Consider the following 26786-nt stretch of genomic DNA (forward strand, 5'->3'; position numbering starts at 1 on the left):
ACATTTATATATATTTATATATATATAAATTCTGGATAGGTACATTAGTGCTGTGGGGAGAGGGAGGGGTAAATTCATTCATTCATTCAGTAGCATTTATTGAGCACTTACTATGTGCAGAGCACTGTACTAAGCGCTTGGAATGTACAATTCGACAAAGGGAGCTAATCCAAGTGTAAGGGTGACGCAGAAGGGAGTGGAAGAAGATAGAAGATACAAACAAATCTATGCCACATTTACTATAGGGAGAAAAATACATATAAACATCACCCTCGTGTAGGAAACTAAAAGGTAGCTGAAAGTGCCTCACAGTTTCCACTGAATCTGAAACACTTTTTGTCTCACTTCAAGCCTTAAGTTAGAGAGATCGCCATTTCGACTGGAGCAGTAAGAAAATCGAAGGTTTCATCCGTAAGGATGGTAAAAATACTGGTGATGTCAAACCCACGCGAAGGTAGCAGGGTGATTTCCGAGCCCCCTGACGACTCTGGAGATGTCAAGACAAAATCAGTCGGCACACCCCATCTGGCTTCGAGAACGGGTTAAATGGCGAAAGAGGCAGGGGACATCAATTGCTCAAATCTCCCTGCCCTACGGACTCAATTGCATTGATTATCGTCTCATCTTAATCGGGTTTCTGAAATTGAGTCCCACTCCCAATCCACCTAATGCCCTGTAAGCAACTCGGAGAAGTTATAATTGATGAACTCCACATCCAGAATGTTTGCAAATGGTGGTGGTTAGCATGGATGATGGCAATTTGTAGGCCCTTCCTATGTGTCCAGCACTGTAGTAAACACTGGAGTAGAAACAAAATTAGCAGATTGGACGTAAAGTTAAAGGAAATGCAGCTGCTCCGTTTCCCTTCATTTGCTTCCCCACTTCAGATTTTTCATCGCCTCATTCACACGGCCTTTCCAATCGGCTCAGCTAATACATGGATTTTATTTCCACTTTAATCTGGTGAGATTTCAATCTCGTTTTATTTGCTCCTGGAGCCGCTGGGTGGAGTCATCGGTTTGAGGCCGACTTTGCCCCGTCACCACGTAAACTCCCTTCGAAGCTCATCTGCCCCTTCTTTGGGCAAAAGTATTGAATTTTCTAAGGATACTCAGCTCTTCTTCCTCAGCTCTTGGCTACTACATAAGCAACTTCAATTGAATTTGAGCTTCGCTTGCCATTTTCCTTTCTGACTCTTGTTACATCTTCACCTTGTGTATTGAAGTAAAACCAGGAAACCCGGGATGAAGATAAATCTGCTTTTCACATTCGGAGGTTTGAATTTTCTGATATTAGCCTCTCCCAGTCTGTCTCCTCTCCTGCTATAAGCCTAATTCCTGCCTTGACACTAGCCTACATCCCCAAATAGGCAGTCAGTCGGTTGGTCAATTGTATTTATCGAGCGCTTACCGTGTGCACATCACTGTAAGTTGGGAGAGGACGATACGACAGTAAAGACACGTTCCCTGCCCACAGTGAGCTTACAGTCTAGAGGGGGAGACTGACGTTAATATAAATAAATGAATTATGGATGTGCACATAAGTGCTGTGGGGCTGGGAGGGGGGATGAATAAAGGGAGCAAGTCAGGGCGACGCAGAAGGGAGTGGGAGAAGAGGAAAGGAGGGCTTAGTCAGGGAAGGCCTCTCGGAGATACGTGCCTTCGATAAGGCTCTGAAGCGTGGGAGAGTCACTTTCTGCCGGAAATGAGGAGGAAGGGCGTTCCGGGCCAAAGGCAGGACGTGGGCGAGAGGGCGGAGGTGAGATAGAGGAGATCGAGGTACAGTGAGAAGGTTAGTGTTAGAAGAGCCAAGTGTGTGGGCTGGGTTGTAGTAAGAGAGTAGTGAAGTGAGGGAGGAGAAGACAAGGGGACGGTGCTTTAAGACCAATGGTGAGGAGCTTCTGTCTGAGGCGGAGGCGGAAGGGCAACCACTGGAGGTTCTGAAACTGCAGCAACAGAGTGAACGGTTTCTTTCATTCATTCAGTCGTATTCGTTGAGCGCTTCCTGTGTGCAAAGCACTATACTAAGCGCTTGGGAGAGTACAGTATAACAACAAACAGATACATGCATGCCCACAATGAGCTCACAGTCTAGAGGGGGAGACAGACATTAATATAAATAAATTACAGGTCTATACGGATATATACATATATATATATATATATATATGCATATGTGCTGTGGGGATGGGAGGGAGGATGACTGAGGAGCAAGCAAAAGGAGAGCAGAAGGGAGTGGGAGAAGAGGAGAGGAGGGCTTAGTCGGGGAAGGCTTCTTGGAGGAGATGGGCCTTCAATAAGGCTTTGAAGTGGGGGAGAGCAATTATCCGTCTGATATCTTTCCCAGAGAATATCACGGATATAGAAAGGGCGGCTCTGCCCTCAGTTCTCCTGATTTCTAATGAGGCCGCCGGGCTAGGTCATATTTTCCGATATTCCGGCAGCATCATTTGGCATCCTCCTTTTCTTCCAGTGGCTCCCAGGCACTTGGCTAGAGTCTGCCACTCTGCGTTTGCTCTCTGGAACGAATACTCGGTCCTAATGGACTTTTTAAGATCTTAACCTCCATCAGGAAACTCAAAGTCACCCGCTAACATGCGTAAAGAAATAGCATGATATGCCAAGCAGTTGAATGAAATGAACAGAAATTCTCCGCCGTTCCCACAACAAGAGGAAAAAACAGAAACTGGTCGTGGTTATTTGGGAGGGAGAGACGGCACCTGGAAAATCAATCTCCCTGGTCCGACACATCAGCTAATGCCGAGAACCGGAGGAAGCCGGGTTCGAGGGTGGCTCTAGACTGCAAGCTCATTGTGGGCAGGGAATGTGTCTATTTACTGTTATACCGTTCTGTTCCAAACGCTGAGTACAGTGCTCTGCACAGAGTAAGCGCCCAAAAAATAGGACCGAAAGAATGAACTCTAGGTCAGCTCTCTTACGCTGACAGAAGGAGGCTTTCTTCAAAAGACGGTAAGGTAAATGAGGACTCTCCACACTGCTGGCCACTCATCAGGTTTGCTGAGGCTGCAATTTGCCAATTCCCAAAGCAGGAACTGGATCCTCAGAGAGAACAGGTGTGAAAGCTCTCCTGTCCCTCGGGACTTGAGAGAGGAGCATTTGCGGATCCTCCCCCGAGCAGATTCGTCCTCGCCAAGAGACACACGACTTTCTCTAGACTGCTGAGTCAAAAGACGTAGCTACCCACGTACACCTGAGCCCGGACAGAAATGGAAGAGGGCAGCTCTTCACTGCAATTAGCTAGAGACCCTAACGGGATTAGGGATGCCCGGACCGAGCCATTATCCGGTCCGCAACATCAGCTTTCACCTCAACACCAATTACACCCCCCACCCCCCCGGGGTCCACCGCGAGATGGCCAACAATCTTCCGAAACTCAATTAAAGTGGCACCTCGGGAGGATGTGGCTAACGGCTCTTCCCTGATTGTCCCCTGGTCAATCTGTCCCGTCGCCGGAACTTGTTCCCGTCAGCAGAGTTGGGTCCTTCGCCTCCGAAGTTAATCGCATCACCTTCCAAGGTATTTAAGCTTGATTGATTGATGGCTGTGAGTATCTGCCCGGAGAAGTAAACTCCAAGGCTAACGGTCGCCTTCACGAGACACATTTGAACAACTGAGGTCAGTTGCGCAGTTCCCCCTTTAAAGGATTCACTAGATGAGAAGATGAGAGGGCTCTTGGAGAATTCCTCCTATATCTGCCCGCTTAAGGGCTGCTCTCATTTTACTGCTCCCGTGATTACTCCAACAGTCCTAATAATAATAACAATGGTATTTATTAAGCACTTACTAAGTGCCAAGCACTGTTCTAAGCATCGGGGTTAGAGAAGAGGCACGGCTAGAAAAGAGTCAGAAAAGAGCACGGGCTTGGCAGTCCGAGGTCATGGGTTCTAATTACAGCTCCACCACTTGTTTGCTGTGTGACCCTGGGCAAGTCACTTCACTACTCTGTGCCTCAGTTACCTCATCTGTAAAATGGGGATTGAGACTGTGAGCCCCACAGCTCTCAGTGCCCAACCCAGTTACCTTGTATCTATCCCAGCACTTAGTACAGTTCCTGGAATATAATAAGCACTTAACAAATACAATTATTACTAATTATATATGTATACATTATATATAAACGAACATTACATATACATGTGTTTACACATTATATATATTCACACATATTACACATTGTACATATATACACACGAGAGAGAATGCTGCTCTCCTAATTTTTGAAGATGATAATAACAATTATGGTATTTGTGAAGCGCTTACTATGTGCCAAGCACTGTTCTAAGCCTTGGCGTAGGTAATCAGGTTGTCCCACGTGGGGCTCACAGTCTTAACCCCCATTTTACAGATGAGGTAACTGAGGCACAGAGAAGTTAAGCGGCTTGCCCAAGATCACATAGCAGGTAAGTGGCAGAGCCGGGATTAGAACCCACGTCCTCTGATTCCCAAGCCCGTGCTCTTCCACTGAGCCACGCTGTTTCTAAAATAATAATAATAATAATAAGCATGGATATTTGTTAAGTGCTTACCACGTTCATTCAATCATATTTGTAGAGCACTTACTGTGCGCAGAGCACTGTACTAAGTGCCTGGAATATACAATTCAAATAATTACGGCATTTATTAAGCACTTACTATGCATCAGGCACTGTACTAAGTACTGGGGTGGATACAAACAAATAAGGTTGGACACCGTCCCTGTCCCACATTGGGCTCACAGTCTCAATCCCCATTTTACAGATGAGGTAACTGAGGCCCAGAGAAGTGAAGTGACTTAATAATAATAATAATAATAATAATAATGTTGGTATTTGTTAAGCGCTTACTATGTGCCGAGCACTGTTCTAAGCGCTGGGGTAGACACAGGGGAATCAGGTTGTCCCACGTAGGGCTCACAGTCTTCATCCCCATTTTACAGATGAGGTAACTGAGGCACAGAGAAGTGAAGTGACTTGCCCAAGGTCACACACCAAGGTCACAGAGCAGACAAGTGGCAGAGTCGGAAAGAGAACCTATGACCTTGCTCTAGCCACTACTCGCAGTCTTAATCCCCATTTTACAAATGAGGTAAATGAGGCACAGAGAAGTGAAGTGACTTGCCCAAAGTCACACAGCTGATAAGTGGCAGAGCTGGGATTAGAACCCACGACCTCTGACTCCCAAGCCTGGGGTCTTTCCATGAAGCCACGCCGCTTCTTTTATTTCTACACCGGTGGGAAAGACTGGTGGAGGACAGTATATAAGTTCCCTTGAGCACAAACAATGTTGTGTATTACCACCTGACACTTTATGAATACCTAATAAACATTAAACATTTAATAAACATCAAATCCAGAGAAGCAGCAGGGCACAGTGGATAGAGCACAGGCCTGGAGGTCAGAAGGTCATGGGTTCTAATCCCTGCTCCGCCACTTGTCTGCCGTATGACTGTGGGCAAGTCACTTCACTTCTCCGTGCCTCAGTTCCCTCATCTGTAAAATGGGGATGAAGACTGGGAGCCTCACGTGGGACGACCTGATTACCCCGTATCTCCCCCAGCGGTCAGAACAGTGCTCGGCACATAGCGCTTAACAAATACCGACATTATTATTGTCGGCTGCGTGACCTCGGGCAAGTCACTTAGCCTCTCTGGGCCTCAGTTACTTTATCTGTAAAATGGGGATTGAGACCGTGAGCCCCACGGGACTGCGGCCGACCCGATTCGTCTGTATCCACCCCAGCGCTTAGTCTAGGGCCTGGCACATACGAAGCACTTAACAAATACCACAATTATTCTTATTATCAGATCACCAGAAGTGATTTTATCCAGATCTCAGAAGGATCACCAAAGTAGGGGCTGGAGCTCATCTTCACAATATCTGGCCTGGGCCCATCTTAGAACCTTCCTTGCCTACCTGTGGCTCTCGACTCTCTCCTCATTTTTACCACGTTTCCTTCCCGTGTTCCTTTAAGGAGAGCATTCGGTGGCCACGGAAGAAACGAAAGGACCCAATCATCTTCAGGTCAACGGGACATTTTCTTTAAATAAAATCCAGCTCATCCTGATAATATAATAATAACTGTGGTATCTGTTAAGCGTTTACTATATGCCAAGGACTAAGCTATAAGCCCTGAGGTCGATACAAGATAATCCAGTGCTGCACAGGGCTCACAGTCTAAGTAAGAGACAGAGTATCGAATCACCCATTTACAGACGAGGAAACTGAGGCGCAGACAAGTTACGCGACTTGCCCAAGGTCACCCAGCGGGCACGTGGTAGAGCCGGGATTAGAACCCAGGTCCTCCGGTCCCCAGGTTCCCTCCCCCAGGCCACACCGATCCCAACTTGTTTTTAAGGCGTCTCAGATCGGGGCCTGAATTCATTCTGCTGCTCCGACGAAAGGTTTCCTTTGACCTGGAAGGGCAGAGGCTGCCGTCGAGGTTTGATAACACTACGTAACTTTAACTTATAGTTCCATGACTAATTACGACTTCGTATTGAAAGAAGATATCACTGACAATGAAGTCTCTGTGTGTCCGGGGGGGCGGGGGCGGGGGAAGTTGAAAAGGCCAATGTGGGAACACGGTTCCGGCCACACCGTGCACACGGAAAGGTTGTCCCTTTGTCACGCTGTTGGCCGTTAACGTTCGCAGCATCTACCGCTGTTTTCTCTTTTGTCCCCCGGTCTTTTTCCACGCGAAGCTTTTGCTCGAAGCCAACCGCTTCCTTCTTGGCGGAAGTGAGGTGGGCAGGTCGGTCCTCGGCAACCGATTCCCAGTTTTCAGCTGGGATGCAACATCACCCAAGACCTTGTTTTACAGAGTCCTTAAAACACACTACCTCGTCCCTCTTCACTTTGGTTTCCCAATTTCAGCTCCCCATGAAGCGGCTGCTTGCTGTCACTCAAAATAAAACCGATAACATAAATAAATTGTGGTATTTAAGCGCTTACTACGGGCAAAGCACCGTTCTAAACGCTGGCGGGATCAGGACGTCCCACGTGGGCCTCACGGTTTTGATCCCCATTTTCCAGATGAGGTAACTGAGGCACAGAGAAGTTAAGTGATTTGCCCAAAGTCACACGGCTGACGGGTGGCGGAGCCGGGATTAGAACCCGTGACCTCTGACTCCCAAGCTCGCGCTCGTTCCACCGAGCCACGCTGCTTCTCTCCTCACGTGGTCCGCCCGGCATAGCTCGCGTTTGGGTGACAACGGCTTCAGTAGCTCCATTCTAGAGCTTCGCTGTCCGTGATCTTGTCTTGCCACTGGATCAAATCAAACAAGCGATGGTATTTTTTAAGCGCTTACCGTGTGCAGAGGCAGCGTGGCTCAGTAGAGAGGCAGCGTGGCTCAGTGGAAAGAGCCCGGGCTTGGGAGTCAGAGATCGTGAGTTCGAATCCCAGCTCTGCCACTCGTCAGCTGGGTGACTGTGGGCGAGTCACTTCACTTCTCTGGGCCTCAGTTCCCTCATCTGTAAAATGGGGATGAAGACCGGGAGCCCCACGTGGGACAACCCGATTCCCCCGTGTCTACCCCAGCGCTTAGAACAGTGCTTTGCACATAGTAAGCGCTTAACAAATACCAACATTATTATCACTGTACTAAGCACTTGGAACACTTAAATACATTATAGTTGCAATGCTTGATTCCCCACCCTCAGGAACTTTACAGTCTGGTGGGGGGAAAGATTTTAAAATACATTACAGATAGAAAAGGCAATGGAGTATAAGGATTTGTTCATAGTTAATAATAATAATAATGATAATAATGGTACTTGTTAAGCGCTTACTAGGAGACTGTAACTCGTCCTGTACCACCCCTTGCCTACTTGTTTTGTGTTGCTGTCTGTCTCCCCCTTTCAGACCGCGAGCCCGTCGTTGGGCGGGGATGGTCTCTATCTGTTGCCGCATTGTGCGTTCCAAGCGCTCAGTACAGTGCTCTGCACACAGTAAGCGCTCAATAAATACGACTGAATGAATGAACCCGATCGGCTTGTATTCCCCCACCCTCAGTGCCTAGTACAGAGCCTGGCAAATAGTAAGCACTTTACCAATACCACAAGTATTAGTAGTAGTATTATTATTTATGATAATAATGATAATTTACAGGCCGGAGGAAGACAGGGAGGGGTTAAATCCACGAATTGGTCCTGAAGTAATAGGACCAGGCTCTGGTCTCCTGCATGGATCATTCCCTTGAAGAGTTGTTCGGCACAGTGCGGCTCAGTGGAGAAGCGGCAAGGCTTAATGGGTAGAGCCCGGGCCTGGGAGTCAGAAGGACCCGAGTTCTAATGCCGGTGACCTTGGGTAAGTCATTTCACTTCCTCTGGGCCTCAGTTACTTCATCTGGAAAATGGGGATGAAGACTGTGAGCCCCACGTGGGAGAGGAACGGTGTCCAACCCGATTAGATTGGATCCATCCCAGCACTTGGCAGAATGCTTGGCATATAATAAGCGCTTAACAAACAAAACTACTATCACCATCCTTGATTCTATTTATTTGTTATTGTTTTAATGAGATGTTCATCCCCTCGATTCTATTCACCGCCGTCGTTCTCGTCCGTCCGTCTCCCCCGATCAGACCGTAAACCCGTCGGAGGCAGGGACCGTCCCTATCTGTCACCGACTTGTCCATTCCAAGCGCTCAGTACAGTGCTCTGCACATAGCAAGCGCTCAATAAATACCATTGAATGAATGAACGGAGCACCACGGGTCTGGGAGTCGGAAGGACCCGGGTTCTAATTCCAGCACTACCAGGTGTCTGCTGTGTGACCTTGGGCAAGTCATTTCACTTCCTCTGGGCCTCACTGACCTCATCTGTAAAAATGGGGATGAAGAATGTGAGCCCCATGTGCGACATGGACTACGTCCAACCTGAAAAGCTTGTATCTACCGCAGCGCTCAGTATAGTGCCTGACACACAGTAAGCACTTAAACGCCACAATTATTATTATTACTCCGGCGCTGAGTGGCAGGCCTATATAATAAGTGCTTATCGAATACTACAATTATTATCATTTCCCCAGCACTCAGTACAGCGCCTAGCCCATAGTAAGCGCTAGCATCACGTGGCGGATACAGCAGGGCCTGGGAATCCAAAGGTCAGGGGTTCTAATCCTGATTCCACCACTTATCTGCTGTGTGACCTCTGGACCTCAGTTACCTCATAGAGAAGCAGCGTGGCTCGGTGGAAAGAGCCCGGGCTGGGGAGTCAGAGGTCATGGGTTCTAATCCCGGCCCCGCCACTTGGCAGCTGTGTGACTTTGGGCAGGTCACTTAGCTTCTCTGGGCCTCAGTGACCTCATCTGTAAAATGGGGATGAAGACTTTGAGCCCCATGAGGGACAACCTGATCACCTTGTATCCCCCCAGTGCTTAGAACAGTGCTTTGCACATATAAGCACTTAACAAATACCAACATTATTATTAACGTTATTATCTGTAAAACGGGGATTGAGACTGGGAGCCTCACATGGGATGGGGACTGTATCCAACTTGATTTGCTTGTATCCATCCCAGCACCTACTACAGTGTCTGGCACACAGTAAGTGCTTAACAAATACCATCATTATTATTATACCACGATTATTATCATTTCCCCAGCGCTTAGTACAGTGCTTGGAACAGAATAAGCACTTAACAAAAACTGCAATAATAATAGTAACCTAACCACGAGACTCACCGGGTGGCCAGGACACCTTACGGAACCCCATATATTAATAATGTTGATATTTGTTAAGCGCTTACTATGTGCAGAGCACTGTTCTAAGCGCTGGGGAGGGGAATCAGGTTATCCCATGTGAGGCTCCCGGTCTTCATCCCCATTTTACAGATGAGGTGTAATTGAGGCCCAGAGAAGTGAAGTGCGTGGCTCAGTGGAAGGAGCACGGGCTTTGGAGTCAGAGTCCATGGGTTCGAATCCCGGCTCGGCCACTTGTCAGCTGTGTGACTTTGGGCGAGTCACTTCACTTCTCTGTGCCTCAGTTCCCTCATCTGTAAAATGGGGATTAAGACCGTGAGCCCCACGTGGGACAACCTGATTCCCCTGTGTCTACCCCAGCGCTTAGAACAGTGCTCGGCACATAGTAAGCGCTTAACAAATACCAACATTATTATTATTATCATTATTAAGTGACTTGCCCGCAGTCACCCAGCTGACAGGTGGCAGAGCGAGATTCGAACCCACGACCTCGGCCTCCCAAGCCCGGGCTCTTTCCACTGAGCCACGCCGTAGCGGTAACTTCCTACCGGTCTGGAGTGTCGGGGCTGACTGGTGGGTGAGGGGGTCCTCGCAGGGGTTTCGGGCTTGACCGATCCCACGGGGAAGGAAAACTCACGTTATAAAACGCACCCCTCGGCAGACGCTGCCCCTCACTCATTTCCTCGACCACTTCTTCCACCTCATCTTCATGATAATAATGTGGGTATCTGTTAAGCGCTTACTATGTGCCGGGCACTGTTCTAAGCGCTGGGGTAGATACAAGGTCATCAGGTTGTCCCACGTGAGGCTCACAGTTAATTCCCATTTTACAGATGAGGGAACTGAGGCCCGGAGAAGTGAAGTGACTCGCCCACAGTCGCCCAGCTGCCAAGGGGCAGAGCCGGGATTCGAACTCATGACCTCTGACTCCCCAGCCCGTGCGTCTAGCTGGGCGGATGGCCTTGTCAAAGGAACGCTACCTAACGTCCTAACAGGGTCCTCCCTAAAAAGGAGTATTCAATAGAGGGTAAGATCCTTGCGGGCGGGAGAAGCAGCGTGGCTCAGTGGGAAGAGCCCGGGCTTTGGAGTCAGAGGTCATGAGTTCGAATCCCAGCTCTGCCACTTGTCAGCTGTGTGACTGTGGGCGAGTCACTTCACTTCTGCGGGCCTCAGTTCCCTCATCTGTAAAATGGCGATGAAGACGGTGAGCCCCACGTGGGACCACCTGATTCCCCTGTGTCTACCCCAGCGCTTAGAACAGTGCTCGGCACATAGTAAGCGCTTAACAAATGCCAACATTATTATTATTATTAATGGGCCTTGTACCTCCGCCGTACTTTTCCAAGTGTTTCTTACAGTGCGACGCGCCCCCTGGTCGCTCAATAAATACATTACTGTGAAGTGAAAGACACATATTACGAAAGTGTTGGAGACTGACAATAAGCCTGAAGATGATGGGGTTAACAACACTAATAATGTTGGTATTTGTTGAGCACTTACTATGTGCAGAGCACTGTCCTAGGCGCTGGGGGAGGTACGGGGGTAATCAGGTGAGGCTCCCAGTCTTAATCCCCATTTTACAGATGAGGTAACTGAGGTACAGAGAAGTGACTTGCCCACCGTCACACAGCTGACAAGGGGCAGAGCGGGGATTCGAACCCACGACCTCTGACTCCCGAGGCCGGGCTCTTGCCACTGAGCCGCGCTGCTTCTCTCGCCGGATTAGGTACAGACCTGCAAGAAGACCTTCAGCTTGCCAGATTTCCATCAGCAATACCGAACTGGAGGTTGTCCCTCAAGAACACTACGTAGCAAATGCCTCCATTCAGAGTGGTAAACCAAATGAAGAAGGCTGGGGAGCCTTTTGGCCTTTCTTTACGAAAACCTTACGCGGCTACAATAGACCACTGAGTTTCAGATCCAAAGGAAGGTCTACAAAGGTGTGGTAACAATAATAATAATAATAATAATAACCGCAGTATTTGTTTAGCGCTTACTATGCACCAGTGACAATAATAATAATAACCGCAGTATTTGTTAAGCGCTCACTATGCACCGCTAACAATAATGATGATGATAACCGCAGTATGCTTACTATGCACCAAACACTGTCCTAATAATAATGTTGGTACTTGTTAAGTGCTTCCTATGTGCACAGCACTGGTCTAAGCGCTGGGGGAGATACAGGGGAATCAGGTTGCCGCGTGTGAGGCTCACCGTTAATCCCCATTTCACAGATGAGGTCACCGAGGCCCAGAGAAGTTGAGCGACTCGCCCACAGTCACCCAGCTGCCAAGGGGCAGAGCCGGGATTCGAACCCATGATCTCTGACTCCCAAGCCCGGGCTCTTTCCACTGAGCCACTGGGCTTAGCACTGGTAATCGGGACCCCCCCCCTCCCCCCAACCATGGGGCTCACTGTCTAAATAGGAGGGAGAACGGGTACTGAATCCCCATTCTGCAGATGAGAAAACTGAGGCACAGAGAAGATAACAGACTCAACCAAGATGACACGGTGGCGAGTTCGGGAACTTGTTCTGAGGTAGTTTCAGTTAGTCAATCGTATTTACGGAGCACCTACTGTGCAGGACACTATAAGAAGTACTTGGGAGAGAACAACAGGACAGTATAACAGACTCGTTCCCCGAGTCTAGCGGGGGCCGTAATATATAAATGAATATAAATGAAATTACAGATAGGTCCCTAAACGCCGCGGGGCTGGGAGGAGGGGATGGACGAAGGGAACAGAGACAGGGAGCCGCACAAGGGAGTGGAAGGAAAGGAGGGTTTAGGGAAGGCTTCCCGGAGGAGATCGGCCTTCGCTAGGTTTCAGTGATCGGTACTGCCGAAGAGCCACACTTCGCCCCAGCCGGCACTCCCTAAAAATAACAAGGTCCAGAAACACAAGCTCATCTCACACAACGGAAGCAGCGCGGCTCAGCGGAAAGAGCCCGGGCTTGGGAGTCGGAGGGCGTGGGTTCTAATCCCGGCTCCGCCACTCGTCTGCGGAGGTCATGGGTTCGACTCCCGGCTCTGCCACCTGGCGGCTGGGTGCCTGGGGGCGAGTCGCTTCACTTCTCTGGGCCTCGGTTCCCTCGTCTGGAAAACGGGGATGAAGACCGTGAGCCTCACGTGGGACGACCTGATGACCCCGTATCTCCCCCAGCGCTTAGAACAGTCCTCTGCACAGAGTAAGCGCTTAACAAATACCGATATTATTATTATTACCCAGTGTCTACCCCGGTGCTTAGAAGAGTGCTCTGCACATAGTAAGCGCTTAACAAATACCATAATTACCCGTCTTAACTATGGCTAGGTAGGACAAGTGAAGAAGGGATTGAACCTAGTTCCCAGCTACGACCTTTACCATTTGGCAAGCTGAAACGAGATCCAGGTGAGGAGAGAGAGAGAGCGCACGGAACAGGTGTTTTAAAGGCACGGTGAAGTTCAACCTCCAACAACGCCACATGCATTCATTCAATAGTATTTCAACACTGTTTAGTGAGCGCCTGCTGCGTGCCGAGCACCGTACTAAGCGCTTGAAATCGGTAACAGATAGAGACGGTCCCGGCCCACTGACGGGCTTACGGTCTAATGGGGGGAGACAGACGAAAACAATAGCAATAAATAGAATCAAGGGGATGCACATCTAGAGAAGCAGCGTGGCTCAGTGGAAAGAGCACGGGCTTTGGAGTCAGGGCTCATGAGTTCGAATCCCAGCTCTGCCACTTGTCAGCTGTGTGACTGTGGGCAAGTCACTTAACTTCTCTGTGCCTCAGTTCCCTCATCTGTAAAATGGGGATTAAGACTGTGAGCCCCACGTGGGACAACCTGATTCCCCTGTGTCTACCCCAGCGCTTAGAACAGTGCTCGGCACATAGTAAGCGCTTAACAAATGCCAACATTATTATTATTATTAATAAAAATATATACAAATGAGCGGACGAGCACAGTGCTGAGGGGAGGGGAAGGGAGAGGGGGAGGAGCAGAGGGAGAGGGAGGGAAAAGGGGGCTTAGCTGAGGGGAGGTGAAGGGGGGGGCAGAGAGGGAAAAGGGGAAGCTCAGTCTGGGAAGGCCTCTTGGAGGCGGTGAGCTCTTTAGCACCGGACTGCTGGGAAACTGCCCGACAACGCAGTTCATAATGTCCTTCTACAGAGTTGACATTAGGAATTAATAAATAGCACTTCCTGAAGGCCGAGCACTGCATCCAGAGCTTGGGAGAGAACAACACGGGGGAAAGATGTGAACCTCGCCCTCAGAGAGTTTACCACCTCGGAAGACAACCAATATTAACTACAGTTAGGCGGAAAGCGAAGTACGTCCAGTTTTTCTAGAACGCCAGAGTGGTGTTTGGGCAGTGGTGTTCATATCCACTAAGAAAAATTAGCACTATAACAGCACTACGACGTTGCACGTCACCATTTCTTCGGTCACCAAGCAGCGTGGCTCAGTGGAAAGAGCCCGGGCTTTGGAGTCGGAGGTCATGAGTTCGAATCCCGGCTCGGCCACTTGTCAGCTGGGTGACTGTGGGCGAGTCACTTCGCTTCTCTGGGCCTCAGTTCCCTCATCTGTAAAATGGGGATCAAGACTGTGAGCCCCACGGGGGACGATCCGATTGCCCCGTGTCCACCCCAGCGCTTAGAACGGTGCTCTGCACATAGGAAGCGCTTAACAAATACCAACATTATCATCATTATTATTCTACTGCATTCGAACAGACTCCTGCTGTCAGATGAATGTTCCCTAATTTTGTCCACAGGTTGGTTTTATGGTATTTTAAGGGTTTACTATGTGCCAGGCACTATACTAAGCACTGGGGTAGATACAGGTTAATCAGGTTGGACACAGTTCCTGACCCACATGGGGCTCACAGTCTTAATCCCCATTTTACAGACGAAGTAACTGAGGCACAGAGCAAGGTGTCACAGCAGCCAAAGTGGGAGAACTGGGATTCGTTCATCCATTCGACCGTGTTTATTGAGCACTTACTGAGCGCAGAGCACTGGACTAAGCGCTTGAACTGTACAATTCGGCAACAGGTAGAGACGATCCCTGCCCAGTGACAGTCTAAACAGGGGAGACAGAGAGCAAAGCAAAGCGAAACAAAACAAGACAACATCATCAAGATAAATAGAATCAAGGAGATAAACACCTCATTAACAAATAGGGGAATGAATAATATATAGAAATGAGCACAGTGCTGAGGGTGGGGGGGATGAGGGGGAGCAGAGGGAAAGGGAGGGCTCAGTGTGGGAAGGCCTCCCGGAGGAGGTGAGCTCTCAGTAGGGCTCGGAAGAGGGGAAGAGAGTCAGTTTGGCGGAGGTGAGGAGGGAGGCCGTTCCGGGACCGCGGGAGGACGCGGCCCGGGGGGTCGACGGGGGGGGGGGGATAGGGGAGAACGGGGGACGGCGAGGAGGTGGGCGGCGGAGGGGCGGAGCGTGCGGGGTGGGCGGTGGAAAGAGAGAAGGGAGGAGAGGTAGGAGGGGCCGAGGGGACGGACGGCCTCGAAGCCCAGAGTGAGGAGTTTCTGTTTGGAGCGGAGGTCGATGGGCAACCCCTGGAGGTGTTTGAGAAGGGGAGTGACGGGCCCAGAGCGTTTCTGCGGGGAAGATGAGCCGGGCGGCGGAGTGAAGGATAGACCGGAGCGGGGCGAGAGAGGAGGAAGGGAGATCGGAGAGAAGGCGGACACCGTAATCCAGCCGGGATATGATGAGAGCCTGGGCACCAGCACGTTAGTCGTTCGGATGGAGAGGAAAGGGAGGATCTTGGCGATATTGTGGAGTGAGATCGGCAGGTGTTGGCGACGGATCGGATGCGTGGGGTGAACCCGGGTCCTTCTGACCTCCGGACCCATGCTCTTTCCGCTAGGCCGAGCTGCTTCTCAGGGTCTGGCTAAATAGGTGGAGAACTGACACAAATCCATGTGGTCAAGCGACTGACCCATCATCGCATCGTGCCCCGCTGCTCACTAATGATGATGATGTTGGTATCTGTTAAGCGCTTACTATGTGCAGAGCACTGTTCTAAGCGCCGGGGGAGATGATACAAGGTCATCAGGCCAGGGCCCCCTTCGCTCGTCCAAGTGCGGCGTGGGGGTCCCCTTTTCCAAGATCAGAGTGGGGTTGTCTCTCTTCCCTTGCACACAAATACAGAAGGGCGGCGGGTGAGGGGGAGGGTTTCTTTCTCTCGGTCTAAAAACCTGGACTGGAGCCGCTATTTATTTCTTTCAATTACTGTCTGTGTCTCTCCCTCTCGACTGTAAGCTCGCTATGAGCTGGGAAGCAGCGTGGCTCAGTGGAAAGAGCCCGGGCTTAGGAGTCAGAGGTCACGGGTTCCAATCCCAGCTCTGCCACTTGTCAGCTGGGTGACGGCGGGCGAGTCACTTCACTTCTCTGGGCCTCAGTGACCTCATCTGTCAAATGGGGATGAAGACCGTGAGCCCCTCGTGGGACAACCTGATCACTCTGCACCCCTCCCCAGCGCTCAGAACAGTGCTTTGCACACGGTAAGCACGATTAGACCGCAAGCCCGTCGACGGGCAGGGATCGTCTCCGTGGCCCAAGGGCACACTCCAAGCGCTGAGTACAGCGCTCTGCACATCGTAAGCGCTCAATAAATACTACTGAATGAATGAATAATAAATGCCATCATTATTATTATGAGCAGGGAATGTGTCTGTTTGCTATACTGTCCTCTCCCAAGTGCTTAGTACAATGTTTTGCACCCGGTAAGCCCGCAGTAAACACAATTAAATGAATGAATGCGTCTTAAAGGTCACTGAGGGCCGATTCTAGAGAAACCGCATGGCCCAGTGGTAAGAGCCCAGGGCCTGGAGTCACGGGGCCCGGGTCTCAATCCTGGCTCCACCATTTGCCTGCTGTGTGATGTCACTTCTCTGGGCCTCAGTTTCCTCACCTGTAAAATGGGGGTTCGACACCTATTCTTCCTCTCGCTGAGATCTGGAGCCCCGAGTGGGACGGGGGACTGGGTCCAACCAGATTAACTGGCATCTCCTCCAGCGCTAAGTACAGCGCCTGACACACGGTAAGCATTTAACGAACCACCTAAGTGCCGGGCGTTTCTGGGGAAGATTTGATCTGGGGGAAAAGAAAATTAGTTAGGGAATATCTCCTAGGAGAGGTGGAATTTCAGTAGGGCTTTGGAGATGGGGAGAGCTACAGTCTGGTGGATTCGAACGGGGAGGGAGTAAACCCTTTTCTAACCTTTTATCACCTGGAGAGAAGAAAAGGAGACTGATCCTGGATCCAGAGGTTCGGTCTGGGGTGGGGGAAGGCACACGACAGCAGAATAATGATAATAATGTTGGTATCTGCTAAGCGCTTACTACGTGCGGGAGCACTGTTCTAAGCGCTGGGGTAGACACAGGGGAATCAGGTTGTCCCATGTGGGGCTCACCGTCTTCACCCCCATTTTACAGATGAGGTCACTGAGGCCCAGAGGAGTGACATGACGCCCACAGTCCCACAGCCGACAAGTGGCCGAGCCGGGATCCGAACCCATGACCTGTGACTCCAAAGCCCGGGCTCCTTCCACTGAGCCACGCTGCTTCTCCAAAAGGTCACCGTGAAGTGCAACAATAAGTCAATCAATAGTAATTCCTGAGCGCCTGCCCTACATAGAGGACTGTACTAGGCACTTGGGAGAGGACAACAGAGGTGTTAATTCATACCAAACCTGCCCTCGAGGAGCTTACAGTTTATTCATTCATTCAACAGGATTTATTGAGCGCTTACTATGTGCAGGGCACTGTACTAAGCGCCAGGAATGAACAAGTCGGCAACAGATAGAGACGGTCCCTGCCGTCTGACGGGCTCACGGCCTGATCGGGGGAGACAGCGGAGGATGGAGGCCCTAAAATAAATACCAGTTAAGGGGAAAGCAACAGAGTTGAAATCTATGAGAGGCCCTAAAATAAATACCCGTTAAGGGGAAAGGAACAGAGTTTAAATATAGGCATTTAAGTGATGTAGAAGAGTAGGAGTGGGAGAACGGGGCGGGGGTGGGTGAGAATTTAATCAGGGAAGGCCTCCTGGAGGAGACGTGATTTCCAAAGGGCTTCTCTCAATGGAAACTTTTGAAGAAGGCTGTGGGAGCGAGAATCTAATCCGAAAATACACAGCCACTGCAATCAACGAACATGTCAGTGTGGGAAGGATACATGCACATCGCCTCGATTCTATTTAGTCGCCATCGTTTTTACGAGATGTTCTTCCCCTCGACTCTATCTATCGCCATCGTTCTCGTCCGTCCGTCTCCCCCGATCAGACCGTGAGCCCGTCAGACGGCAGGGACCGTCTCTATCCGTTGCCGACTTGTTCGTCCCAAGCGCTTAGTACGGTGCTCTGCACATAGTAAGCGCTCAATAAATACTACCGAATGAATGAATACCATACTAATGGAATTGAGTCCGTTAACGATGACTGTAAGATAGACGAGTAGACAGGTACCCAAATGCGCTAAAAAGAACACACGGAAAAGTACAAAATATCTCGGGCTTCGAATGAGACGAGTAAACTTGGCGTGGAGAACGATGCGTTTTAAGATAAATTCTCCAGTGGACTCCTCCCTGAGTTACGAGGCAAGTATCTGCTATAACATGGAGAATGTATTCGAAGAAATTAAATGAGCTCGGCACAACGCATTCTTTCGTTTCGTCTACGAGAACGCTTCGGTTGTGTTTCAGGGTTTTGTTCTGTAGGAAAGCTCCGTTAAGTCAAGGACTACATCCTTCAGATGAACTCTGAAAAGCGTTTAACATCATGAGACGCAAAAAAGCATTCAATGAATAGTATTCCGTTGGAGACCAGTAGCGGTAACGGCGTTTCCCGGGTGGGAAAGTGGCTCAGAACCTCTACCAGGAGAAACAAACAAAATTACCAAGGTAGGGAGAAGGAGCCACAGTTTCTTGCAGGTTACGTTATCGGACCCCATTAGTTCAATGCCTCATTTGGTTGACAACACCTCCACTTCCAGCTGCGGAAGACTCAGACATCACTGAAAATGAAAAGGGGTAGGAGGGGGGGGCTGGATACGAAGCAAGGAAAAAGGAGCGGGAAGCAAGGGAAAAGGGAGAAAAGGAGAAAAAGAAAAACAATCCAAATATATATAGTATTTGTTAAGTGCTTACTATGTTTCAGGCACCGTACTAAGTGCTAGGGTAGATGCAAGCCAATCAGCGTGGACACAGTCCATGTGTTAATTCCTATTTAACAGATGAGGTAACCGAGGCACAGAGAAGTGACTCGCTCAAGGTCACGCGGCAGACGAGTGGCGGGGCCGGGATCGGAGACCAGGACCTTCCGTCTCCCAGGCCCGGGCTCTGTCGACTAGGCCGGGCTGTTTCTCTACTACGTCAAAAACCGGCCAAGTAAAAAGAGAAGTTTCCAGTATTTTACACGTCCTTCCTTGTTTAGCCTCCCAAGTAGCACTTCAAGTAATACACCCTAAATTAAACGTATTTTAATACAGTGTTTTCAGGGGTCCCCAAACATGCGATGGGCATGTTCGGAGAATATCAGAGCTGGGGTTTTTTAAAACAAAGAATGCCAAAATCTTCGTCACTTCAGGCACGTTCGGGGGCACCGCTCCTTGTCCCAAGGCTATGACGCCTGCACGGAGATCGATGAGACTGTAATTAGACTCCCCCAATCGACAGTAACGTTGGCATGTGTTAAGCGCTTACTACGTGCAGAGCACCGTTCTAAGCCCTGGGGTAGATCCAGGGTCATCAGGTTGTGCCAGGCGAGGGTCACCGTCTTCATCCCCATTTTACAGATGAGGGGAACTGAGGCCCAGAGAACTGAAATGACTTGCCCACAGTCCCACGGCTGGCAGGGCCGGGATTCGAACCCGGGACCTCTGACTCCCCAGCCCGGGCTCCTTCCACTGAGCCACGCTGCTTCGCGGTGCGCCCGTCGACGGGCGGGGACCGGCTCTATCTGTTGCCGGCCCGTCCATTCCAAGCGCTCAGTCCAGTGCTCTGCACATAGTAAGCGCTCGATAGATACGACTGAATGAATGAATGGAAAGAGCCCTCCCCACGACCACAGCAGCCGCCGGGGCAGCAGCGGGGCTCAGTGGCAAGAGCCCGGGCTTCGGAGTCAGAGGTCATGGGTTCGACTCCCGGCTCGGCCACCTGTCAGCCGTGGGACTGTGGTCATGTAACTTCTCTGGGCCTCAGTGACCTCGTCCGGAAAATGGGGATTAACCGTGAGCCTCACGTGGGACGACCCGATGACCCTGTGCCTCCCCCAGCGCTTAATAACAGCGTCGGTGGTATCTGTGAAAGCGCCCGCTAGGTGCCGAGCACCGTTCTAAGCGCTGGGGGAGACGCAGGGTCATCGGGTCGTCCCACGTGGGGCTCACCCACTTTTAATCCCTATTTTACGGATGAGGGAAGCGAGGCCCAGGGCGGTGAAGCGACTGGCCCACAGTCACGCAGCTGACGAGCGGCAGAGCCGGGAGTCGAACTCACGACCTCTGCCTCCGAAGCCCGGGCTCCTTCCACGGAGCCCCGCTGCTTCGACCGCTTAGAACAGTGCCCTGCACAGAGTGAGCGCTTAACAAACACCAACACTGTTAGCGATTCGGACACTCCTCCGGTCCCCGACATCCCATACTCCCCCGGGGACCCCGGGGCCCGGCCGCTCCGGGGGCGACCGGTGTCGGACCGTTCGGCCTTTTCCCTTCCAAGCGCGCGGTGATCGCCACTTAGGGCGCCTCCGTGACTCACCTCTCGTACTGCGCGTCCTGAGACGAGGCAGGGTCCCAGCGCCACAGGTCCACGACGGCGACGAGCAGCAGCAGAAAAGCTACGAGGCCGAATCCCAGCCAGGCGACCCGCTGGCGAGCGAAGGGGCTCACCGCGGGCACGGCGCAGCACCGGGATGCCGGCCACGCGTAGGAGAATCTGATCCTGAAAGACAAATTGGACAGGCTAACGATAACGTCGGTACCCGTTAAGCGCTCACTACGTGCCGAGCACTGTTCTAAGCGCTTGGGGTAGGCACGGGGGAATCAGGTTGTCCCACTCGGGGCTCACGGTCTTCATCCCCATTTGACAGATGAGGGAACTGAGGCCCAGAGAAGGGAAGTGACTCGCCCCCGGTCACAGCGCTGACAAGTGGCAGGGCCGGGATTCGAACCCACGACCGCGGACCCCCCAAGCCCGGGCTCGTTCCGCCGAGCCACGCTGCCTCTCGCAAGCTAGCACTCAAGCCTCCAAAAATCTCACCGAAGCAAGAAGCCGCTGAGTGATGGGATGCGCGCTAAGCCCGGGCCTGGGAGTCAGAGTCAGAGATCATGGGTTCGAATCCCGGCTCCGCCACGCGGCAGCCGTGTGACCGTGGGCGAGTCACTTCACTCCTCTGGGCCTCAGTTCCCTCATCCGGAAGATGGGGATGGAGCCCCACGCGGGACAACCCGATTCCCCCCGTGTCCACCCCAGCGCTTAGAACAGGGCTCGGCACGTCGTGAGCGCCTAACAAATACCGACGTTATTATTACTATTGTTATTATTAAAGAGAAGCAGCGCGGCTCAGTGGAAGGAGCCCAGGCTTCGGAGTCAGGGGTCGGGGGTTCGACTCCCGGCTCGGCCACCTGTCAGCTTGGGACCGCGTTCTCTGCGCCTCGGTCACCTCATCTGTCGAATGGGGATTGACCGCGAGCCTCCCGCGGGACGACCCGATGACCCCCGTATCTCCCCCGGCGCTTAGAACGGCGCTCGGCACGGAGGAGGCGCTTAGCGGACACCAACGTTGTTACATTATTATCAAAGCCTAATTCGAATCTCCTCTAGAGGAAACTAAATTAACGAATCCGTACAGAACGGCCCTGGTAAAGAACACAATCCACCGGGGCTGCCTGGGGGGTAGAACAAGGACCCGGGCTTAATTTCCACGGCCGTAATCAGTCGTGACTTCACACAGTTGAGGCCTCGATAGATCCCCCCGAAGTCACTTATCTCTCAGGGCCTCACGATACCCGAGATTCCGGAATCGGAGCGGCTGGGATTCTCCCACAGAGAAGCAGCGGGGCTCCGTGGAAAGAGCCCGGGGGCTTGGGAGTCAGAGGTCACGGGTTCCGATCCCGGGCTCTGCCACTCGGCAGCCGTGGGACTGCGGGCGAGTCACTTCACCTCCCTGCGCCTCAGTTCCCTCATCTGGAGAATGGGGATGAAGACCGGGAGCCTCACGCGGGACAACCTGATGACCCCGTCTCCACCCCGGCGCTCAGGACAGTGCTCGGCACATAGCGCTTAATACCGACATTATTCCAAGCGCTCCGTACGGTGCTCCGCATGTAGTAGCGCTCGATAAATACTACTGCATGGATGAATCCCCTGACAGCCTTTAAGACCCGGGAGACCCGCCGGGTTGCAGAGGGCGTCCGGCACCAAAGATCCATTCCCTCTCCAGATCTAACAGAGGCACAGATCGCTCCGCGTTCACGGTCGCTGCAACAACCGGGCCTTTGCGTAAAGGCGGGCAATGTATAATAACGTTGGTACTTGTTAAGCGCTTACTAGGTGCACTGTTCTAAGCGCCGGGGGAGACACAGGGTCATCGGGTTGTCCCAGGTGGGGCTCACGGCCTTAATCCCCATTTTACAGACGAGGGGGCCGGGAAGCGGAGTGACTCGGCCACGGTCGCCCAGCTGCCAAGCGGCCGAGCCGGGATTTGAACCCATGACCTCCGACTCCCAAGGCCGGGCTCTTTCCACCGTCCTCTTTCCATCGCTCCCCCGTCCTCTCCCAAGAGCTCGGTACGGTGCCCCGCACGCGGCAAGCGATCCCACCCGACCTGCGGATCGATATCGGGTTCACAGTGGACCCACCTCAATAGAGGAGGCGAGAATAGAGAAGCCCTTCACTGGGACGATCGCCAGAATAAATCATCTTGGACTCGGCCGCCAGCCACGTCAGGACGTTCCAAAGTCCGGACGGCTTGGGATCATAAATCTGACGAGGCGATTTACAGCGCCCCAGACGACCGCCCACACCTTAAAAGCTCTCGGCTACCGAGAGGCGGCGGGGCTCGGTGGAAAGAGCCCGGGCCGGGGAGGCGGAGGTCACGGGTTCGAATCCCCGCTCGGCCACTCGTCACTTCACTTCTCTGGGCCTCGGTTCCCTCATCCGTAAAATGGGGGGTTAACCGCGCGCCTCCCGCGGGACGACCCGGTGACCCCGTATCTCCCCCAGCGCTTAGAACGGTGCTCTGCACAGAGGAAGCGCTGAACAGATTCAACCGTTATTATTATTATTATTATCAGTTGTACTCTTAGAGAAGCAGCGTGGCACAGTGGAAAGCGCCCGGGCTGGGGAGGCAGAGTTCGCGGGTTCGAATCCCGGCTCGGCCGCTCGCCGGCTGTGCGACTCCGGGCGAGTCGCTTCGCTTCTCCGGGCCTCAGTGACCTCATCTGTAAAACGGGGATTAAAACGGCGAGCCCCACGTGGGACAACCCGATCGCCTCGTATCGGCCCCGGCGCTCAGAACGGCGCCCCGCACGACGGCAAGCGCTTAACCGAGACCGACATCTATTTATCCGTACTCGCTTTCAAGGACGGACTTCTTCTCGAGTCTCCGCTTACCTGGCCATGGACACCCGGCTGAGGTCTGGAAACTTGGCACTCTTACACTCTGCCCAGGGAAAGCGGGTTCCGAGTCTCTGTCATCTCCCGCTTTGGCGACCTGTAAAGCAGGCGGCGTGGTTTGGCCACTTCCTCCCTCGGCCCCGTCGCGCTCGCGTCCGGATCTGGGACTTCCCCATTCGTATTAACGTCCGTCTTCCCCTCTGGACTGTAATCCGGTCGTACGCGGGGAACGCCTGGGATCCGCTCCCTCTACCCAGCGTGGCTCAGCGGAAAGAGCCCGGGCTCTGGAGTCAGAGTTCACGGGTTCGAATCCCGGCCCGGCCACCTGTCGGCTGTGTGACTTCGGGCGAGTCACTTCACTTCTCGGGGCCTCGGTGACCTCATCTGTACAATGGGGGATGAAGACCGGGAGCCCCACGTGGGACGACCCGATTCCCCTGCGTCTACCCCAGCGCTCAGAACGGTGCTCGGCACATAGTGAGCGCTTAACGAATACCGACGTCATTATTATTATTATTATTATTATTATTACCCCCCCCGGCCTTCGCCTCTCCGCAGCTAAACCCTCTTCTCCCCCCTCTCCCGTCCCACCCCCAGTTCTAATCCCGGCTCCGCCGCTTGGCTGCCGCGTGACCTCGGGCAGCCTGCTTTACTTTTCCGTGCCTCGGTCACCCCGTCTGTAAAACGGGGATTGGAACCGTGAGCCCCAAGTGGGAGAGGGACCGCGTCCAACCCGATTCGGTCGTATCCACCCCGGCACGTGGTCATCATCATGTTGGTACCCCGTGTCTCCCCCAGCGCTCAGAACGGTGCTCGGCGCATGGTGAGCGCTCGACAAATACCGACATTATCGTTATCATTATTATTACCATTAAGCGCTCACCATGCGCCGAGCACCGTTCTGAGCGCCGGGGCGGGTACAGGGTCATCAGGTCGCCCCCCCCGTGAGGCTCAGGGTTTCCAGACGAGGGAACCGAGGCCCAGAGAAGCGAAGCGACTCGCCCACGGTCCCTCAGCCGACAAGCGGCGGAGCCGGCGTTCGAACCCGTGACCTCCGACTCCCAGGCCGGGGCTCTTTCCACTGAGCCGCGCTCTACTGAGCGCTTGGGAAGTACAGTTCGGCAACAGGGAGAGAGAGAGAGAGAGAGAGACGATCCCTACCCGACAGCGGGCTCGGGGTGGGAGATCGTGGGTTCCGACCCCGGGTCCGCCGCTTATCGGCTGCGTGACGGTGGGCCAGTCGCTTCGCCTCTCTGCGCCTCGGTTCCCTCCTCTGTCAAATGGGGATGAAGCCCGGGAGCCTCACGTGGGACCACCCGATGACCCGCTCTCCGCCCCAGCGCTCAGAACGGCGCGTGGCGCCCGGTAAGCGCTCCACGGATACCGCGAGCCCTCCGTTGGGTAGGGATCGTCTGGTCCCCGTCGCCGGAGCCTCCCTCCCAAGCGCTCGGCGCAGCGCCCTGCGCACGCTGAGTGCTCAACGAAGACGACCGAATGACTGAATCGTTAAGGGAGCGAGGCGGGGAGATGCCGAAGGGAGGGGGCCGATAACGGCGACGACGTCGGTATTCGTTAAGCGCCCCCCGGGGGCCCGGCCCCGTTCTAAGCGCCGGGGGGGAGACGAGGCCATCGGGTCGTCGCGCGCGAGGCTTGCCGGATGAGGTCAGCGAGGCCCGGAGGAGTGAAGCTGACAAGCGGGGATTCGAACCCACGGCCCCCCGACTCCCCGGCCCCGGGCTCTTCCCACCGAGCCGGGCGGCCTCCCCACTACAAGCGCCTGGGGGGGGCGGCGTTTGTTCGGCGCCTACTCCGCGCGAAGCACCGTTCCAAGGGCCGGATGAGGGGGAGCTATCGCTTCCCCTCTTCGGGGCCCTGCCGAGAGGTCACCTCCTCCGGGAGGCCTTCCCAGACCGAGCCCTCCCCTTCCCCTCGGCGCTCGGTCTATATTCGTCTACATTATTGATTACTCTATTTCATTAATCACGTATCTATATACATCCGTCGTTCTATTTCCCTCGACGACACTGACGCCCGACTCCCCGTTTAGCTCTGCCGTCCGTCCCCCCCCCCGCCCGATCGGACCCCGAGCCCGTCACTGGGCGGGGACCGTCTCTCCCTGTGGCCGAACTGCTCGTTCCAGGCGCTTAGCGCAGTGCTCGGCCCGTAGTGAGCGCTCGACAGATACGATGGAACGACCGTGGGTGTCGCCGTCGGGCAGGGACCGGCCCCGTCGCGCCGCATCGAGGGGAGCGGCGCGGCGCGGCGGCAAGAGGCCGGGCTTCGGGGTCCGAGGTCGTGAGTTCGACTCCCGGCTCTGCCCCTCGTCAGCTGGGTGACCGTGGGCGAGTCGCTTCGCCCGACGACGGGCTCACGGTCGGATCGGGGGAGACGGACGGACGGAAACGACGTCGTCCCGACGAACCGCGTGGAGGGGATGGCCGCCTCGTGGACAGAATAAACAGGGGAATAAATACTATAGAGAGATGAGCAGAGTGCCGAGGGGAAGGGCGGAGGACGCTCGTCAGCTGGGCGACTTTGGGCGAGGCACGGAAGCAGCGCGGCTCAGTGGCCAGAGCCCGGGCCGGGCAGTCGGGGGTCACGGGTTCGAATCCCCGGCTGCGTGACCGTGGGCGAGTCGCTTCCCTTCCTCTGGGCCTCGGTCCCCTCCTCTGTCGAACGGGGATGAAGACCGGGAGCCTCACGCGGGACGGCCCGATGCCCCCCCCCCCCCGGATCCACCTCCGCGCTCAGGACAGCGCTCTGCACGTAGGGAGCGCCCAACGGACACCGACGTTGTCATCGCTTCCTCGGATCGACTCCGGCGCCGAGCACGGTGCTCGGCGCGTAGTGAGCGCTCAAGAACTGCCGACATTAATATCTGACTCCAAGCGCCGAGCGCGGCGCTCCGCACGCCGTAGGCGCTCGACGGATACCAACGTTATTACTATTCCCTCGGATCGACCCCGGCGCTGAGCACAGGGCTCGGCGCACGGTGGGCGCTTCGGACCTACCCACCTCATTATTCGTTCATTCGACCGTATCTGTCGGGCGCCCACTATGCGCCGAGCACCGTGCTGGGCGCGCGGAACGGACAAATCGGTAACAGATAGAGACGGGTCCCATTATTATTAGAGCCCAAGCGCCGGGAACGGTGCTCGGCGCGTAGGAACCGCTTAACCAACACCAACATCGTCATCATCATTACCTCGGATCGGCCCCGGCGCTGAGCGCAACGCTCTGCACGCCGTAAAGCGCTCGACAAACACCACCATTATTACGATTACCTGAGAAGCAGGGTGGCTCGGTGGCTCGGGCCCGGGAGTCGGAGGTCATGGGTTCGAATCCCGGCTCGGCCGCGGGACCGTGGGCGAGTCACTTCGCTTCTCCGGGCCTCAGTGACCTCATCTGGAAAACGGGGATGAAGACCGGGAGCCCCACGTGGGACGACCCGGTGGCCCCGTATCTGCCCCCGGCGCTT

The 26786-nt window shown here is 53.5% G+C and overlaps 1 protein-coding gene across 2 annotated transcripts in view; it reads right to left on the reverse strand.

The window, feature by feature from the left end:
• ENTPD7 (ectonucleoside triphosphate diphosphohydrolase 7) overlaps positions 1-26786 on the reverse strand; it is a 59726-nt gene that overhangs the window by 31513 nt on the left and 1427 nt on the right. The window contains exons 1-3 of one of the 2 annotated variants that reach the window (XM_029061000.1): positions 26593-26634; positions 23306-23405; positions 20450-20632 (exon numbers count right to left, since the gene is read on the reverse strand). In XM_029061000.1, the coding sequence (XP_028916833.1) occupies positions 20450-20632; positions 23306-23313 (191 nt within the window). In that variant the 5' untranslated portion in view covers positions 23314-23405; positions 26593-26634. Of the gene's footprint in view, positions 1-20449; positions 20633-23305; positions 23406-26592; positions 26635-26786 lie in introns of those variants that run through there. The other variant, XM_029060999.2, reaches the window with a different exon arrangement.

The sequence above is a fragment of the Ornithorhynchus anatinus genome, chromosome 3, assembly GCF_004115215.2.
Source record: "Ornithorhynchus anatinus isolate Pmale09 chromosome 3, mOrnAna1.pri.v4, whole genome shotgun sequence".
In the NCBI taxonomy this organism is placed as follows: Eukaryota; Metazoa; Chordata; class Mammalia; order Monotremata; family Ornithorhynchidae; genus Ornithorhynchus; species Ornithorhynchus anatinus.